Source organism: Malania oleifera, chromosome 11 (assembly GCF_029873635.1).
Source record: "Malania oleifera isolate guangnan ecotype guangnan chromosome 11, ASM2987363v1, whole genome shotgun sequence".
Classification (NCBI taxonomy): domain Eukaryota; kingdom Viridiplantae; phylum Streptophyta; class Magnoliopsida; order Santalales; family Ximeniaceae; genus Malania; species Malania oleifera.
The window spans coordinates 38,403,212-38,421,238 of NC_080427.1; the positions used below are offsets into that span (position 1 = coordinate 38,403,212).

The 18,027-nt window shown below is 36.8% G+C and overlaps 1 protein-coding gene across 2 annotated transcripts in view; it reads left to right on the forward strand.

Annotated features, from left to right (window-relative positions):
- LOC131167644 (DNA-directed RNA polymerase I subunit 1) overlaps positions 1–18,027 on the forward strand; it is a 63,051-nt gene that overhangs the window by 25,383 nt on the left and 19,641 nt on the right. For both annotated transcript variants that reach the window (XM_058126442.1, XM_058126443.1), the window contains exons 8-15: positions 257–441; positions 6,032–6,295; positions 7,097–7,185; positions 7,307–7,454; positions 7,560–7,778; positions 8,000–8,299; positions 8,412–8,553; positions 17,098–17,303. In XM_058126442.1, the coding sequence (XP_057982425.1) occupies positions 257–441; positions 6,032–6,295; positions 7,097–7,185; positions 7,307–7,454; positions 7,560–7,778; positions 8,000–8,299; positions 8,412–8,553; positions 17,098–17,303 (1,553 nt within the window). The remainder of the gene's footprint in view (positions 1–256; positions 442–6,031; positions 6,296–7,096; positions 7,186–7,306; positions 7,455–7,559; positions 7,779–7,999; positions 8,300–8,411; positions 8,554–17,097; positions 17,304–18,027) is intronic.

Genomic DNA, 18,027 nt, shown 5'->3' on the forward strand with positions numbered 1-18,027 from the left:
ATTCATGTTCAATTCCACAGATGACTTGAGCATGTAAACTAAGGATGAAGAGTTTTTCATGAGTCAGTGTACATCATTGTCACTAAATGTTCAGTTTCTAGTACTAGTATTGTAATTTGAGCAGCTTTTGATGAGATAGTGTTTGTGTTTGTGTCTTTTTTTTTTTTTTTTCTGCTTTTCTAAATTGTAATAATATTTCAATGTCAGGTTAGTCACCATGTGTAGCAACCAACAATTTCTTTGTATATGATGGTAGGTCAAAGAGATATGGCTTCTGGGATATGCCAACTGCTGGAGAAGAAGGAGGGAATCTTCCGGCAGAAAATGATGGGGAAAAGGGTTAATTATGCATGCCGCTCTGTCATATCTCCAGATCCATATTTAGCAGTCAATGAAATTGGGATACCTCCATATTTTGCATTAAGATTAACCTATCCCGAGGTAAGTTTGTATAGACGATGCCCCCATTTTCTAAAAATTGTTTTCCCAATACATGCATGCGTGTGAACATTTGTACATGCATATAGAAATACATAGATGCATACATCCACAGAGATATCATAAATGTGATGATCTGTTGAATTTTGATACTGATGAAGCACATCACATATGTGAACTTGCCCATGGGTGAATTCATTGCTTAGTACACTTATGATTGCAAACATGCCAGAGGTAGCTGTTCATGTGCTGTTGTGTTGTTTGCTCTTTTTATTGTGGGTGATAGTGACTTTCAAGGATCTCTTCTGAAACCCATGGACGCACTTCGGTTTCCTTAGTGTAGTAGTTCTAAAGGAAAGTTACACAAACATTGCTGGAATACATTCAGCAACAACGACAAAAAAGCCACCTTTCAGAAGTGCAGTCATTTCCTATTCTATCTTTTCTTGTATTTCCAATTATCCTGTTACCCATTTCAATATCATTATGTTTATTTTGACAAAATGGAAAATCAGTGTACTCTTTTAATGCATAGGTTATTGAAATATTTGAGGCCATCTAACTTTCTTTGCAGTACTTTTATGGTTGATTTCATTTTATTTAGCTGTTAACATTTTATTCTGAACAAATTTGTATGCTTTCAATGCAATATAATTGTTCTGGTCCCTCTAGATTGTGGCTTGGATACTATATGTGCTTCTAGGGTTGACATTCTCCTTGGGTCCTTTTCACTTTGTCTGCTTGGACTTCCGTTAGAAAGTCAGTGTAGGTATCTTCAGCATATGAGCCTCCTTGTTCTGGGCTTTGGTCTTTGTGGAAGTAGCTTGGAGGATGTGTCTCATCTGTTTGTAGACTGTTCATTTGCATGCGGCTTGTGGAATACTCTTTTTGTACTTATTTGTGAAGTGTGGGTTTGTCCCAAGTCAGTGGAGTAGGTCTTGACTATTTCCTTTACTGGTTTTGGGAAAGGTAAGGATATGAAGAGGTTGTGTAGGTGAGCTTTTCGTGCTGTATTATGGGAAATTTGGTTGGAAAGGAGTGCTAGAAAATTTTCTGGAATGAGACTGTCAATGGGGATTTTTTTGGGACAGGGCACGGTGTTTGGCTTTTCCTTGGGCTTAGAGTGAAGGCTGTTTTAAGTGCTACTGTTTTCAGGGGTTTTACCAACATTGGGTTCTTTGTTAAGTGGTTGTTAATTTTATTTTTTACGTTTTCTTGAGGAAGAACTTCTTATTATCCTTTCTTGTATCTGTGTCTCCTTGCTATCTTTAATAAAGCTTTTTTTTTTTTTATTCAAAAAAAATCTTAAAGAGAGATTGAAGATATTGATGATGTGGCAGAATTGGGTAACATTTTGGAGGAGTTGGTTTGTGGGAGAACTTAATTAAGAATGATTTCAAGGTTTTGTTATTGAAGGAGCTAATGAGTTGGAAACAAAAGGTTAGGGTTAAATGGGCAAAGAACAGGAATTCTAATACTATAAATAATTTTTATTGAATAGGTAAAGGCAGAATAAAAAAGGAGGGGGATAAAAGAATTGGAAATTGATGGGGCTGTTATTGATAGGGATCAAACTCGTACTGCTGTGGAGATTACTAAATTTTTAGATATCTTTTAAAGGAGAACAATATTTGTTGTCCTGTGATTGAGGGTTTAGATTGGTGTTCCATTTCTAGGAGTTGTTTTGGTGCTTGTAGCAATCTTTTGAGGATGATGCAGGCGGGTGGTGTTTAGTATGGATAGAGAAGTCTAAGGCGAAATGGTTTTAGTTTAGATTTTTTCCAGGGTTGTCTGGAAGTGGTTAATGGTGATTTGATGAAATTATTTCATGAGTTTCTTGCAAATGGGTGTATGAACTCGGCTTTTATCACCTCAGTTCCAAAGATGGACCGATCTATTTGGATTACTGACTTCCAACATATCAGTTTGATTGCAAGTGTCGATAAGATTGTTGCAAAGGTCCTGGCTGATATGGTTAAGGAGGTGATTGTCTCACCATATCTAGTTATCAAGTGGCTTGTGTTGGGTCAGTATGTTTTGGAATTTTGTTGTTCCTTTCCTTGCATTAAATTCTAATTATCTTCCTATTTTTAGGTGTGTTGCCCTGCAAACGAGTTTGCTAAGAATTCTTCAGATTGCTCCAATTTGAATATATGTATTTTACCCATTCTTGAGCATTTTACTAAATTTGTTTAATCACTTATTTGCAAAATGGAAGAAATTAAATAGGTCTCATGACTTTTGAGCCATTGTGGGTTGAAGAAAACAATAGAGACCCTCAATCTCTCCTTGATGGTATGGGTATAGGTTGGTCAGTGTTATGCTCTTTTGCTCTTAGAGCTTGTGACAGAAAGTTCAAGAAGGCTTGCAAAAATTGGCGTATACAATTAATATTTTTCTTTTTGTTTGGTGGAATTTTTTTAAGGGGACAGGCAGGTGTAAGGCTGTGAGATTTTTAAGGTTATTAAAATTCTTCATAATTGGGAAGTTTGTATATCAGATTACAGAGAATAGTTGGGCCCACTCCACTCTCAATCTGTTTTTATCACAGGGGAAAGCGTGCATGAATTGTGGATGGGATTATAGTTAAGAGGTATATTCTATTTGTGTTTTGAGGAGCTATAGTATCTCTTTTCTTTTGAATATGCTGGCAGTATTTTTTAAATTTGGGGTGCTTGCTGTGCCTCCAGGTTGATTATCTTCTTGGGTCTTTTTGGCTTTTTGTCATGATGGAGATAAGACAGTCATAGTTTTCCTCAGCCTATGTCTTTCTAGGCTTGGTCTTAGTGCTTTTTTTGGGATGAGGATGAGTTGTATGTTCAATATGATTTTTGTTCTCATTGGCAGAACTTAGAGGGAGATTTATTGTGTTTGGTTCCCAGTGAAAAATGAGGTGGTTTCATGATTTTAGGTTTGCTCCTTGTATGCCAAATGTTAATAGGACTGTGGTTCTAGGTTTATTCCTGGTATGCCCGACTTTCACAGGCTTTTTTTCTTTTTTTCTTTGGGGGGGGGGGGGGATGGGTGGGTTGGGACATTCCTTTGGATAATGCTTTGGTTACTGGCCATGGAAGCTCCTTATTTGGTCATTGGACAATTTTTTTTTTTTTCCTTTTTTTTTTGAAGGTGAATTTGGATAATGGATTTTCCAATCTTTCTCAGGTGTATTTTCTAGACCTCTGTTGGATCATTTTCCTACCATTTTGGATTCTAGTATAGTCAAGTGGGGTCTTACTCATTTTGGTTTGAGAATATGTGGTTGATGCATCACTCCTTCTGTTCTTTTGTAGAGGAGATATGGAGACCATTTTGTGGTAGGGTGGGAAGATTTTAGGGTTATGAAAAAGTTGAAGCATGCCAAACCATGTGAAAGTGGAATGTAGAGGTTTTTTGTGATGCTAAAGCCTAGAAGGTTTGCATTTTGTATGAGATTGGGTGGGTGCATAGGATCGAGGATTTAATGGTGTTATTTGGGATTTGGAGAGTTTCCATTGAGAATGAGCTAGATGATTTCCTTTTTAGGAAAGGTGTTGAAGTCAAAGGCTAGGTTTAAGGGAGTGTAGTTCTTTCTCTCCTCATCGATCAAAATATGGTGAAGGGAATGGGGGTTAAAGCTTCCCCTTTTCCTTGCTTGACTCGTAACTCATCCGCCAATGTGGAGTAACTCACTGTTCTGGTAGACTTGTTGATGGGGAGAAAAGGAAAAGTATAATTTTGGAGTTGCAGTGTACGTGCTGGAGAAGAAGTAAGGGATTAGTCTGATTCTTCAAAACATCACTTTTTTTCCCAAAAATATACATTTGGTGGAAGACTATTGTATGCATATGATGAAGGTTTGGATTGGTGTCTATTTATGATGATCAAGTGGCTTGATATTGGATTCCTTTTGGGGAGGAAGTAAAAGATGTGATTTTTGGAGTGGATAAAGGCAAGGCTCTGGACAGAATGGCTTTAATATGCCCTTTCCAAGAATGCTATGATGTGGTGGGGATTGAGCTAATGAAGGATTTTTAGGAGTTCTATGTATTGTGTTTAGTGATAAGAGCCTTAACTTGAATTTTTTTTCTATTCAAGTCTATAATGCCTAGTAGCTTGAGGACAAATGTTTTGTTGGCCCATGAGCAACTCAAGGAGGGGGGGGGGGGGGTTGAAGTGGGTTCACGTTAAAATTAAGATTAATTTTAATCTCACAAAATATAAAAAAGCATGTGTTTTCCTGTGTTGCTGCTTTGAGATGGAATTCAGTTTAATGCATAGCTATGGGCTTTTCTCATTTTGTTTCTGTTGAGATTAGTTTCTCTTTGATTCTACTAGAAATTGGCTTGTCCTGTTGACTAGTGTCTTATTTTTCCTATTGTTCTCGTTTTTCTTGTTTTTGCATTGTTGCTTAGGAGGATACCTCACCCTTTGCATTTTTATTTCATCTTCCTCAATAAATTTTCCTTTTATGGAAAGAAAAAAATATTGCAGAATTGGAATTACCAGAAATTAGATGCCTCAAACCAATTTGCACCTGAGCACATTATAAAAACAATATACATCCTTTTGAGTGCGTAATATTGGTTGTTTCAATCCAAAAAGAAATTACTCCTACAAAGCTTTCTTAGCACAGAAAATATAACTAACTAATTAATTTATTTGCATCACAATACTTAAGTACAAACATTCCTAAAATGTTATCATCAAAATCAATTTTGAAACTTTGGGGCTAACAAGCCTAATATTATGGAAAGTGCAAGCTTCATTGATGCAAAGGGGGTATTTATGCCACTCAAGCAACTCCTTGCTGTTTATCTCTCAGATTTCCATATATTATTCCAGCTTCTTTGTATAAAGTTGGAGATAGATTTTCTATTCATTTTGGGGAACATTTCATCTTTATTCCTTTTTGTCATCTTTATAGATTTTAAATTTTCATATTTTCACTATACTCCAATTTCATATTTCTATCCTATGGATGGTTTTTCTTTCTCCTGAGATTTTTGATTTTTTCAAGAATCTCAATGAGTGGAATGAACTAGTTAGCTGGATGGATGCTCTTCATTTTTTTGTTCCTCATCTATATGTGATGCTAAAATTTGAATAGGGATGGTTCAGGAAATTTTGGTATAAATCATTTGTTCAGTTGTTGATGTCCTCTTCTCATGCTTTTTTTTTTCATCTACTGATGGACTTTCTTTGTTAATTGTACTTAACACATATCTTGGCTTAGCTTTATGTTTTTATTAATTAGAACTGGCCCATCTTGGATGATCCACTTTTTGCTCATTCTGCATGGTGTTGTGGGAAGGATTTTGAGGGGACCATGCTGAAGCATTTCTGTGCATTTCTTGAGTGGAAGTTTCGATGTTATAAGGTTACATGGGTCATTAGTCGTGCAAACCTTGTGAATAAGTTCACAGTTATCTGTGATAAATTCAAGTACAACAGCATGAGATCCTCTGCCAATAATGTGTGCCTTGTACTCTGATTGTTAATACAATTGTTTATTGCTCTTGCCTTCAGATTTTAAATTGCTAAGACAACCCTTCATTGTTTTTGGTGTGATCTTAATGTTTTCTTAATGTTCACTGTTTTTTTAATACCGTTGCAGAGAGTCACTCCTTGGAATGTTTCCAAATTGAGGGATGCTATCGTAAATGGTCCTGAAATTCATCCCGGAGCTACTCACTACGTTGATAAAATGTCTAAAGCAAAATTGTCATCAAACAGAAAAATGCGTATTTCAATCTCAAGAAAATTACCTTCCTCTCGAGGGGTTGTCACACAACCTGGTAAGAACTGCAATTTTGAATTTGAAGGAAAAGTTGTATATCGTCACTTGCAAGATGGAGATGTTGTACTCGTCAATCGGCAGGTAGTTCATACTTTTCAGACTCAATTGTGTCTGCATTTCCTATGCTTTTTTGGAGCTTTAGCACATGATGGTGTTCTCTACATCTGTTGTTAGACTGATTTTATTCTGTGTGGCTAGGCACTGAGTTTTTCCCATGTTCCTGGGCTATTGGTTGATATATCACTTGAAACTTAGCAATTTACAAAAAATTTAAATTAAATAAATGACTTGCCATTTGTTCATCAGTGATATTCTACTTAGATTATTGCATGCAAGATGAGATGAAATAGCCTTTAGTGGGACTGGGTGTGTTCTACATTTGCATTGGCTGCATCAGCAGCGTAAGTCTTCTCTCAAAATTTCATAAAAAATCATGCAATCCTACAGAATTGTGGGTGTCAAAATCCTTTATCCTTTCAAAATGGTTTTCCCTTATTGAAATGGAGAAATTTGCATACAAAATCATTGAATCCTGTACATTCTGTGCCACTCCGTCCCCCTTTCTTTGGTGTCAATATGTGCTTTTGAAATATATTTATTATTTCCAATCAATATTAAAAATTATATTGTATTAACCTTCCAGCATATGAATAATTGAGCATATTTTGTTAGTCAGACTATTTATTAATGCTGTAATACTTAGTTTCCATTTCAAGTCAACTGACTCAACTGCATATCAAGTTAGTGACATTAAACTATAATTTATTTGTTTTTGTTTGAATTAGTATAGAGTTCCATTGCGATGCAAATTTCACTTGATATTTGATCTGTCATTTGTTTCTTTGTTCTTACTTTAGCTTCATTTAATTCTTCCATGTGCAGCCTACACTTCACAAGCCAAGTATAATGGCTCATGTAGTTCGTGTATTGAAGGGGGAGAAAACGCTACGTATGCATTATGCAAATTGCAGGTTTGTCATACATATACCTTATTCAATATTCAGTATTTATTTTATTAATTTAAGTTCTAAATTTTCCTTGAAATAATATTATATGGAAATGAGTATTTTTTTATGACTATTCTTCTTCCAGTACCTACAATGCTGATTTTGATGGTGATGAAATGAATGTTCATTTCCCACAAGATGAAATTTCGCGTGCTGAAGCTTATAACATTGTTAATGCAAATAATCAGTACATTATCCCAACTCGTGGTGACGCTAGTAGAGCCTTGATTCAGGTTTCAGTATTTCATTTAAGTACCAGTTCTGCTACTGCAACATTTATCGCCTGTGTTTTTCTCTGAAAATATAATATTTTGATCAGCCTTTATTTAATTTCTCAGGATCATATTGTGAGTGCTGTGCTGCTTACGAAGAAAGATACGTTTTTAACTCGTGAGGAGTGCTGTCAGCTTCTATATAGCTCTGGTGTTTCCACTGCTGGGTCCGGCGCTCTCTCCGCCAAACCTGGTCAGAAAGTTTCTGTAGTAGACTATGATGTTGAGATGCAGCTCTCTTTGCCAGCAATATGGAAACCTGAGCCCCGTTGGACAGGGAAACAGGTTATATTGGAAGACCTTAAAATTTTCTCATCACTGTAAAATGGGATATGATCTGAAAATGATTGATGTTTTTTCATTGCTCTGTAAACCTTCATGTGTCTCAACGGCATGAACCTTTGAACTGGTTTTAGTATTTTATTTGGTTGCATCTTCATAGGTTTTCTTTTATTAGGCATAATTTTTTTGGTTTATTCCTTATCTTTTTGCTACCTCTTTTCTAGGTCATAACAGCTGTGCTAAATCATGTAACAAGAGGTCATGCACCATTTACTGTTAAAAAGGATGGGAAGATCCCCCGTGAATATTTTGGAAGTGAAACTGATGAAGAGAAACTGCACAAGGAGAAAAAACCCGGTGAATACACATTGTTTATTTATAAAAACAATTTGGTGCATGGTGTGATTGACAAGGCGCAATTTGGGAACTACGGTTTGGTTCATACGGTGCAGGAGCTCTATGGTTCGAACACTGCAGGCATCTTGCTTTCTGTATTGAGTCGCTTATTCACTGTTTTCTTGCAGGTTATTCATGTTTTCATTTTTCCTTTTCTTTTACCTTAATTGATTTTTTTTTTTTATTTGTCCATATGGTTGATCTTATCTTAAAACAGCCGTATTTGATTGTATGGTTCAGTTGCATGGGTTCACATGTGGAGTAGACGATCTTCTTATATTACGAGATTATGAGACCAAAAGGGAGGCAGAACTTGAAGATGCTGAAAATATTGGGGAAGAAGTTCATCGCCAATTCATTGGGTTGAAAGATGATAAAATTGGTATGCTATTGTTAGAAAACACTGCTCTATCAAACTTAATTTTCATGAATCTTATGGATGATCTTCTGCACATTTAAATGGATATGTGAAGAAATCACTAGTGATCAGACCAGTAATGGTAGTTGCAAACTACTAAACCATTCTCCTAGTTTTTTAGAAGGTCTTTTTGGCTTGAGGATTAATATATCTAAAAGTAGGATTGCCAGGCATGAATGTTGATTCTTACACTCTCTCTCATTTTGCAAAGTTTGATGGTTGTAATCCTTTAGTTGTTTTGTTCTGAAATCTGGTAGTTGAGAAAGTCTCTAGGGTGTTGGATGGGTGGAGGGGCATGTTTTTACGTTCATGCTTGTCTCTGTCCTGTTCTCTTGTATTGCTTATTTCTATTTATGTTTGTAGTGCAGTTTGCTGTTAAGTGAAAAGGGGTTTATAAAAAGATTTATGGTTGGGGTGGATGACACTAGAAGGGATTATCTTATTATCTGAGATATTATTTTTAAGCCTTAGAGTGAGCATATGGAACTTTGGTATCCATGGACATTTTTTTAATGATAAAATCGGTCATGAAGATTCCCTCTAGAAACTCATTCCCTTTTGGCAAAAGGTAGTTCCTCTTTAGCAGAATGGGGAGGATGCTAAAGTGAGGCTTAATGTTAATCTTGTGAGCCCTAGGTTGTTTTTTTCGTTGGTCAATTGGTTGGCTTCCAAACAGTCCTCTTTACTGTTTTTCTCCCAAAAAGCGTAAGAGAGAATATATTGGCATGATGGAGAAGCTAACAAGGCATGTAGTTCATGGAGTAAAATGGTGTGAGAATGGGACTTTCCCTCCCTCTCTCACGAACCGCCCTAGGGTTTTGAAGGTAGCTGGCGATGCTCCAATGCTGGCCTAGAAGTGCTCCTGGGCTCTCTCTCTCTCTCTTGCAAAATGACTTTTCCTCCCTCTCACAAATCTCTCTGGGGTTTCAAAGGTAGCTAGTGCTGCCTCGATGACCAAAGGGGTTGCCACAGCAGCTTAAGACCAGAAGCAGTGACTAGTTGGAGAAGGAATTTTCTTCTTATTCGGTTCTTGGCTTTGGTACTTCAGTATTTCCCAGCTGGAACAATGATAAGCTCATTAAAAATTAGTGGAAAGCTATACTGCATGCAAGACTGCAAGTTTGTAGCTTCATATTTGTGAAAGCCCTAGGAAGGTCAAAGCTTCTTCTTTGAAGGTTATCTTCAGGGATCAGAGCAGGAAGGTCAGGGTTATCTCGATTTCTCTCTCTCCTTCTCTCTCTTCCTCTCTTGCGAAACGATCTGCGTATGCTGCTATGAAGCCTACTGTTGGTTGTTGCAAGGTATGTTGAATCAAATGTTATAGATCAAAGGAAAATATTTCAATCTGCGATTGGACTAGGGCAGGGGGGGGGGGTTCATCTTTGATGTCGTGGTTGAGAATAATGTTGTTTGTAGAAGTCAAGATCTATTTGGAAATCAGGGAAAATAGGTCGGAAGAAAAGAGCAGTGCTGTAGGTGTGGACATATGATACAGAAGGATTATGGGTCCTTGAAGACAGGTTCTTGCTAACCAATCGGAATTGACCAACCAGGAGGTGAAGGAATCTAGGATTCTGGTGGGAGCTGTGTGTCTTTCTAAGGCAGCTTGGTTGTTTCTTGGGAAGAGATCATGTAGAGGAGTGGGGCGAGTGGTTTTTATTTTTTCCCTTGTGTTGGACCTGGCCCAAATAATTTTAAAAGTAGGTACGTCTCTCTTGTCTAAATTGGGCCAATTATTTGACTAGGTCTAATGTTTAGGTAAAGTCTGATATGGGCTGTAATATGGAGTTTAAGGGAGGACCACATCTTTTGGGTTCCACGCTGAAGTACTTCCTTGCTGGAACCCAATAATGGGCAGGCGCATAATATTGTTCCTAGTATTCCGGAGATGATTAGTGGTAAGGAGGACTCTATACCTTTTGATAATGGACTTCTTTCACTTGCTCCAGCTCTCCAAGATACAAATTGAAACGATCTAGCTTTGGAACAAAACCAGGATATTAGCAGGTTAGTTTCGAAACAAGATTGTGATGTTAAAGATGAGACTAGTGTCAAAGAGGGAATTCTGATGTTTTTTTTTCCCCAACAGATTTGAGTACAACATGGTTTATGCTCGTTGAAAGGCAGCTTGTATGGGTGCAGAGATGAGGAAGGTGTTTGATGATAAGAGAGAAAAATATGGTGAGTCAGTGGCAAAGATAGTGAGGAGAGATTTCAGAGGAGAATTTAGCATATCGGAAGACTTTCATGCAAAGAAGGAGATTTGGGATAGCAATGGGGCAAGTAAAGGAAAAGAGATAAGGAAATGGGTGGGGATTTTACAGATTCAGAGAGGGACGATATTAGTGAGTTCGACTGTGGTGGGGGTTTGTTGTTGGATGAGATTCAAGAACAATATGGTTATGTTTTCGATTCTTGTGAAGAACTAGAGGATTTATCTTATGTTTATCCTCCCCCGCTAGAGGGTTTGGAGGGGTATCTACTTTTGAAAATGATGGGCTGGTTAATAATTTACATTGTAGGGATGGAACTTTGCTTACCCCGGTGGAGGTAATGCCTAAGAAGGAGGTAGAAGCTCAAGATCTTTTGGGTAAAATGGATTGAAAGGAGACTGATTTTAGAGGGAATGAAGTGCGATTGATGATGGAAAAGTCGAAAGAGAAAGGGTCAAAGGGAGTGATTCCGAAGAGTTCAGAAAATTATGATGGAAAGGGTTTGAAAAAGGGTTTCATTGGTTAATTTTGTCTAGTTTTATTTTGTGATCTTGAATTTTTTTCTTTCTTTCTTTTTTCTTTGATGGCCTCTTGTTGTTATTTGGTGGACTCCTTGTTCCGGCACATTGTACCTTCTATTCTTTCTATCTAATATAGCTTATTCTGTTATTTTAAAAAATGGAGAAGCTAACAAGTGGTGTTAGCTTGTGTAGAATGTAGACCTTCTCTTGGCAGGGCTTGTGCCTTTTACATTAAAAAAAATACATTGGAAAATATTGTCAGCATGAATAGAACTTCCAAAAAAGGCAGCATTTCTAGCCTTTCGAATATGATAGATTGTTGCTGCACATACTAGCTTGGTAATAATAGCTTACAGACCAATTCCTAGAGAGGAAAGAAACAAAATTCTTCTTCCCATTTCAAGAAATGTTTGATGATTTTTAATGGTCAGGAGTTGGGCATTTTCGGGATCATTTAGTTAGGTGGGAGGAGGTTTGCAGGTCAAAAAAGGAGGGAGGGCTGGGTCTTGGAAATTTGGTGTCTAAAAACATAGCTCTCATAGCTAAATAGTTATGGCGTTTTCCCTTAGAAGATCATTCCCTTTGGCATAAACTTATTAAATGTAAGCATGGTTTGGATGTGAATGGGTGGGATACAATTGTTAATTTGCAATGTTCTTTGGAGAGGCCATGGAAATCTATTTTTCGGATTTATCCCTTGTTCACTTCTCACATTAATTTTGTTGTTGTGAGGAGGGGTTCTTGGATTCATTTTTGGAAAGAACCGTGGTTGGGGAATGATGTTCTATCCACATATTTTCCTCACCTCTTCAATTGACTTTAGGGGAAGATAGTATGATCTCTTCTTTTGAGGTTGTAGCCCTCTTGTTTCTTGGAACTTTCATTTCAGAAGATCTCCAAATGATAGGGAGATGATGAAACTTTCCTCCTCCTCCTCCTCCTCCTCCTCCTCCTCCTTGTTATTAGATAATAGTCATCTTTCTTCAAATAGGCTCACCTCTTCAATTGACTTTAGGGGAAGATAGTACGATCTCTTTTTTTGAGGTTGTAGCCCTCTTGTTTCTTGGAAAGATCTCCAAATGATAGGGAGATGATGAAACTTTCCTCCAACTCCTTGTTATTAGATAATAGTCATCTTTCTTCAAATAGGGATACTTGGTCTTAGGCTTTGGATCTTTTGGGGTTTTATTCTTGTAAATCTTTTTTCAAGTTTTTGACCTGTTCCAACTCCTGTTTTCCTCTATTTTCACATACTTGGAAGGCTAAAGCTCCCCAAGGATTAAGGCTTTCACTTGGCTAACTATGCTTAACAGAATCAATACTAGTAATCTGTTGTAAATTAGGAGACCTTTGAAGGCCTTATCTCCAGATGTTTGTGTGCTTTGTTATTTGAATTCGTAGTCTGCTCCTCATTTGATCTTATATTGTGATTTTGCTTGGAGCATTTGGAATAACTTTTTTGGTGTGTTGGGAGATGCTTGGGTATGTCCAATGACGGTGGATGGAATGTTGGCTATCTCATCTGAAGGTTTCGGAAGGAAAGAGGATAGGACTGCTCTGTGGAAATGTGGAATTTTTGCAGTGCTGTAGGTTTTATGGTTAGAGTGAAACAGATGAATTTTTTCAGGGATAAAATTCACCGGACAGCTGGTTGCTGAGAAAATTCTTTCTTTGGCTTCTTTATGATGCATTGGCTCTGGTTGCTTTATGGGAGTGGACATTTTTGGAATTTCAGTGAGATTGGAGAAAATTTTCACTTTGATATTTCTAATTATTTTTTTCCATGTTTTCCAGGAGATGTTTTATTCTCTTGTAAATTCTTTAATTTCATGAAATCTCTTCTTTTTCTATCAAAAAAAAAGAAAAAGAAAAAAAAAGGTCTGAAGGTACTAAGTGCAGCAGTGACTCTATCATAGACTGTTCCAGTAATAGAGCATCCAAAAAGTAGGCGGTCTCGCTCCTATACATGCCTTTGACAAAAGAGGCAATAGGCAAAATCAACTCTTTTCCAGCTCTGCAGTCCATCATGAGTTGAGACCCTGTTTGAAGCTGCCTACCAGCAGATAAAGGCACACCTGGCGATATAAGGTAGAACCAAACTACAGAAGTCCAATTTACTGTAGGGCTTTTCTCCCTTATTATCTCCGAAGCAGTGGCTCTATCATAGACAGTTCCAGTAATTGAACAGCCAAAAAATAGATGGCCCTTTGAGGCGATAGAATCAACTTTTTTCCAGCTCTGGAATCTCTCAAGAGTTGTGCGAGTTCAAGACTGGCAACCAGCAGGTGAAGGCATGCCATGGGATATGAGTTTGAACCTAACTGCAAAAGTCTAGTTTACCATAGGCTTTTCTCCCTTAAATCTCCCAAGCATAGTTAAATGTGGACTGTGAAGGAACCTGAGGGTGTAGGTTGCCTGAATACAGACTATGTAGAAGATATATGGAAATAATTGCAATGAGTTTAATTTTAGCAAGTCTGCTTGTCATTCCTCTTGGCCAGTGCTATTGCCCATCTTTTATAAAACTTGAAACGTTTGCATCAGAATGAACCCCAAACTCATTAGCTAGCAAAGGGCCAAATCTTATCCCCAGAGGGCTTAAGGGCTGCCAGTTATTATATGGAAGAGAAGTGGCCTCCCATCATCAATGAGGAAATTAAATCATTTATAGACAGCATCCCACTTTGTACAATTTCTTCCAGATTCAAGAACAGTTTGGAGGTGAATTGATTGCCCAAATGCTCTTGCTCTTTAATTTTTACCAAAGTATCCTGGTGGCCCAAATAAATCTTTTTGAAGAGCAGATAAACCATAACTTAACAAGGACTGCAAATATTGTCTTAGCTTACCTTACAACCACAGTTTCCGATCGTAACCTTCCCAAAGAAACAATTTAAGCCTTTTCTCAGTTCTTTCTTTTACTAATTGCAGGAGGGAGAAAGAAAGCTGACCTCTAATACAATAACAACAATAATAAGAAGCCTCAAGTCCCCACTATGTGGGTTCGGCTATGTGAATCCTTTTCCACCAATTCACGCGATCAATGACATTTTCTTCGCTTAAATTAAGAGCTATTAAATTTTTTCTCACTACCTCATTCCAAGTTATTTTAGGTCTACCCCTTCCTCTTCTAGTATTGCTTAATGTTACTAGCTCGCTCTTCCTCATTGGTGCACTAGTTGGCCAATGTTTCAATTATCCATACCACCTAAGTTGCCCCTCTTTTATCTTATCTTCTACCGTTGCTATACCTAACTTATGAATATATTTGTTCTCTAATTTATCTTTTAATGTTATACCACTCATCCACCTTAGCCTGCACATTTCGGCTACTCTTACTTTTTGAATGCGGTGTTTCTTAGTTGCTCAACATTATGATCATAATGTCCTATAGAACTTTCCTTTTAATTTTACCGATATTCTACAATAGCACAGCACATTTGACACACTCCTCCATTTTACCCGCCTTGCTTGTCTATCTACTATAATCCTCTTCAATTTCTCTCCCCACTTGTATCATAGATCCAAGATATTGAAATCTATTAGTGCTGTTGATTTCTTGATTATCAAGTTTAATCTTGTCTTCAAGTCATCTTATATGGCTGAAATTACATTTCATATATTCTATCTTATTTATGCTTATCGTAAAATCTCTAGACTCTAAAGTTATTCTCCCTGAAGTTCCAATAGATTCTACCCCAATGTTACCTTCATCAGTCTAGACAATATCATCTGCAAACAAAATAGATTTTATTAATTGCAATCTTCCTGCATCCTAAAGGTGCTTATGAATCCAGTTATAAATTCCAGAAGTGATTATTTCCTAAGTAACTGATGGCCATCTTACTATTTTTTTCTTAGCAACTGGAGGAACACCAAGGTATTTGACTGATAACACTCCCTCAGCAACACCTGCAGATGCTAAATTGGATATCATGCTCTTCAGGATTAGTTATATTGGAACTAGAGAGAGTAGATTTTGCAGGGTTAGACCGTGAGGTTAGATAAAAAGGTGCAGCACATTCTTAATGGTTTTTGCAGAATTTAAGTCTTCATAAGAGAAGATTAGCATATCATCTGCAAAACTTAGGTTTATGATACCATGTCTGCTACATGGGCTGTGGGACATGACACTTCTTTTTGTACTTGCCCTTCAAAGGAGTTCAGTGAGAACTTCCATTACAATTACAAACAAGTAGGGAGAAACAGGGTCTCCCTGTGTAGCACATTTAACTTCCTTAAAAAAACCCTCAAAAGATCTGTTTATGGAGAGGAAAAATGTGCTGTAGTTAGACATTCCTTCATCCAATCATTCAAGGCAGCTGGGTATCAATAGATTCAAGGATAGCTGAAGATGAAATTCAAAGTCTTCTTTATATCCTCTCTTTTAGAGCAAATTTAGGGGTCCTACAATTCCAGTGATAATTGTGTAGAAGTTCTTGTGCCAAAAGAGTATTTTCTTGAATGGCTCTATCCTTAACAAGTCAGTTTGATTGCTGCTAATAAAGGATCCCAAGCATCACAGCAATCTATTTGCCATTTTTTGTAATGCATTTTTGTAAGCTACCATAGCATGCTATAGGTGTGTACTTGGAAGGAGTTTCTGGGTTCTTTACTTTAGGACCAAAATAACATGGTAACATTGACTTGTTTTAGAAGCTTTCAATCAGAAAAGATTGAGGAAATTGCGTCTACCACATTTCTTTTAATGATACTCCAACCAGCTTTACAGAATTTTGCAGTAAACCTATGATCCTCTCTCACCCAAGAGTAGGGGTGTATTCAGTTTGATTTGGGCTGGTTTTGAACAATACAATCGAAACGATCGATTTTCTGAAATATTGAACTGACACTGAACTGAAACTGATGGTTTTTCAACCGAGACATAACGATTTAGCAGTTTGGTTTGGTTTTTCAACCGATTAATGAACCAACCAACATAGAATATTAAACTTGGCAGATGAACTGCCCTCTATAAATTGTGTTGGCCTGCTTATGGATATATGCAGACCAAGCTGATGGAGGAACTTTGGCATGAACAAGGGGCAAATGAAATTTATAAGGACACCTGGACATTTTGCAGATTTTCAATGTGGGACTAAGATGGGAGCTATAGCAAGGCCAAGCAAGCAGGAGGCAGCGGTTAACTAGTGTGGTTCTGCCTCCTTGAGACTTTGTCACGCATCGAAAATTTGTGAGGGAGGGGGAGCCTCCGCACCTTTATAAAACTACACTCTCACCGTACAATTATAATTATAATTTTGCATTATAAATAAATTTAAAAATTAAAATTACAGTTCGATATTAAAATTCTATTATAAATAATCATGACTGCTAAATATTATAATATATATGCAAAACCAGATTTCGATGTTTCTTATATGTCTGTATTCATAGATATTTATTTATTATTAAGTAAATTCAGTTATTTGGTTCTCTAGTTTTCTGGTTCGGTTATATATTAGAAACTGAAACCTAAAACCAAGATTTTTTTTTTTTTTTTAGAAACGTAACCGAAATTGAAAACCGAATAATTGAACCAAAACTTATTTCAGTCCAGTTTCATGTCACGTTTCAGTTTTTTGGTAATTTTTGTATATCCCTACTCTAGAATTTTATCATTAGAGAAAGAAAAGATGTCTTTTTTTTTTCTTTTTTTTTTATTTCATCCCTATTTCCCTTCTAACAGACTTGCCAAGAACGTACAGTGTTATCATTTCTTTTGTGGTATATGTTTATTTATGTTTCCCTCTTGACATAATTTGGCTTTGCAGATTCCATGACATTGCAAATGGAGATTGAAAAAGCCATACGCAGTAATGGAGAATCTGCCATAAAATGCTTGGATAGGATGATGTCGAGTATGCTGAATGAGAAAACCTCTAATATTAACAAAGAGTTGTTGAATAAAGGGCTATTAAGGCCTTTTCCAAGGAATTGCATTTCTCTTATGACTACAACTGGTGCCAAAGGTAGTACGGTGAGTTTCTGATTACCCTTGATAATTTTTTTCCTAATTCTAGAATCCATGGCTGACAAATGTCTTTTGCTTTAACGTGGACTGGTTAGTTCCTTTATTATGGTTGAATATTAGGTGTGTATCTAATGTGCATGTCGGAATGAGTTTGAGCAATTTTAATCATACAGTTATAATAGGTTCATTGTGTTTGCTCTCACTGTTTAATAAATTTGTACTTGAATACTTTTCCTTTTATCTTGGTATTTTTGGTTGGGCAAACGAAGAAAGCAACAGTCAGTGGTCTTGTTCTGGAGTCATACTTTTCCAAGTTTATTAAAAAAAATAATGTACTGTATTAAACACCTAATTATATCCTCATGCACTTAAAGTAACTATTTGAAGGTTCAATGAAGATGCCGGCAAAAACTAGAAGTAAAATAAGTTTTTTTCCCCCAAGATATTTCTGTGCCAATATTATAACTCGCTTTTGAAAATACAATGTTTTCACAAATTATTGAGAACCTTTTCTGTAAAATACATTGCTGCCTGCATATTAAGTGTGATTTGCAGTTAAATCTTGTACTGGATTTCTGTAGGTTATCTGCTGCATATCAGGTTATCGGTGCCTTAGCATGTTAGTTGTTGGAACTTTGTGTTTAATTATCCATCTGTGCACATGTGCATTTGTGTGACCTGTTCCCAGTGAGGTTTGATAAATTTTATCCAGAGGGAGTTATTCCTGTTT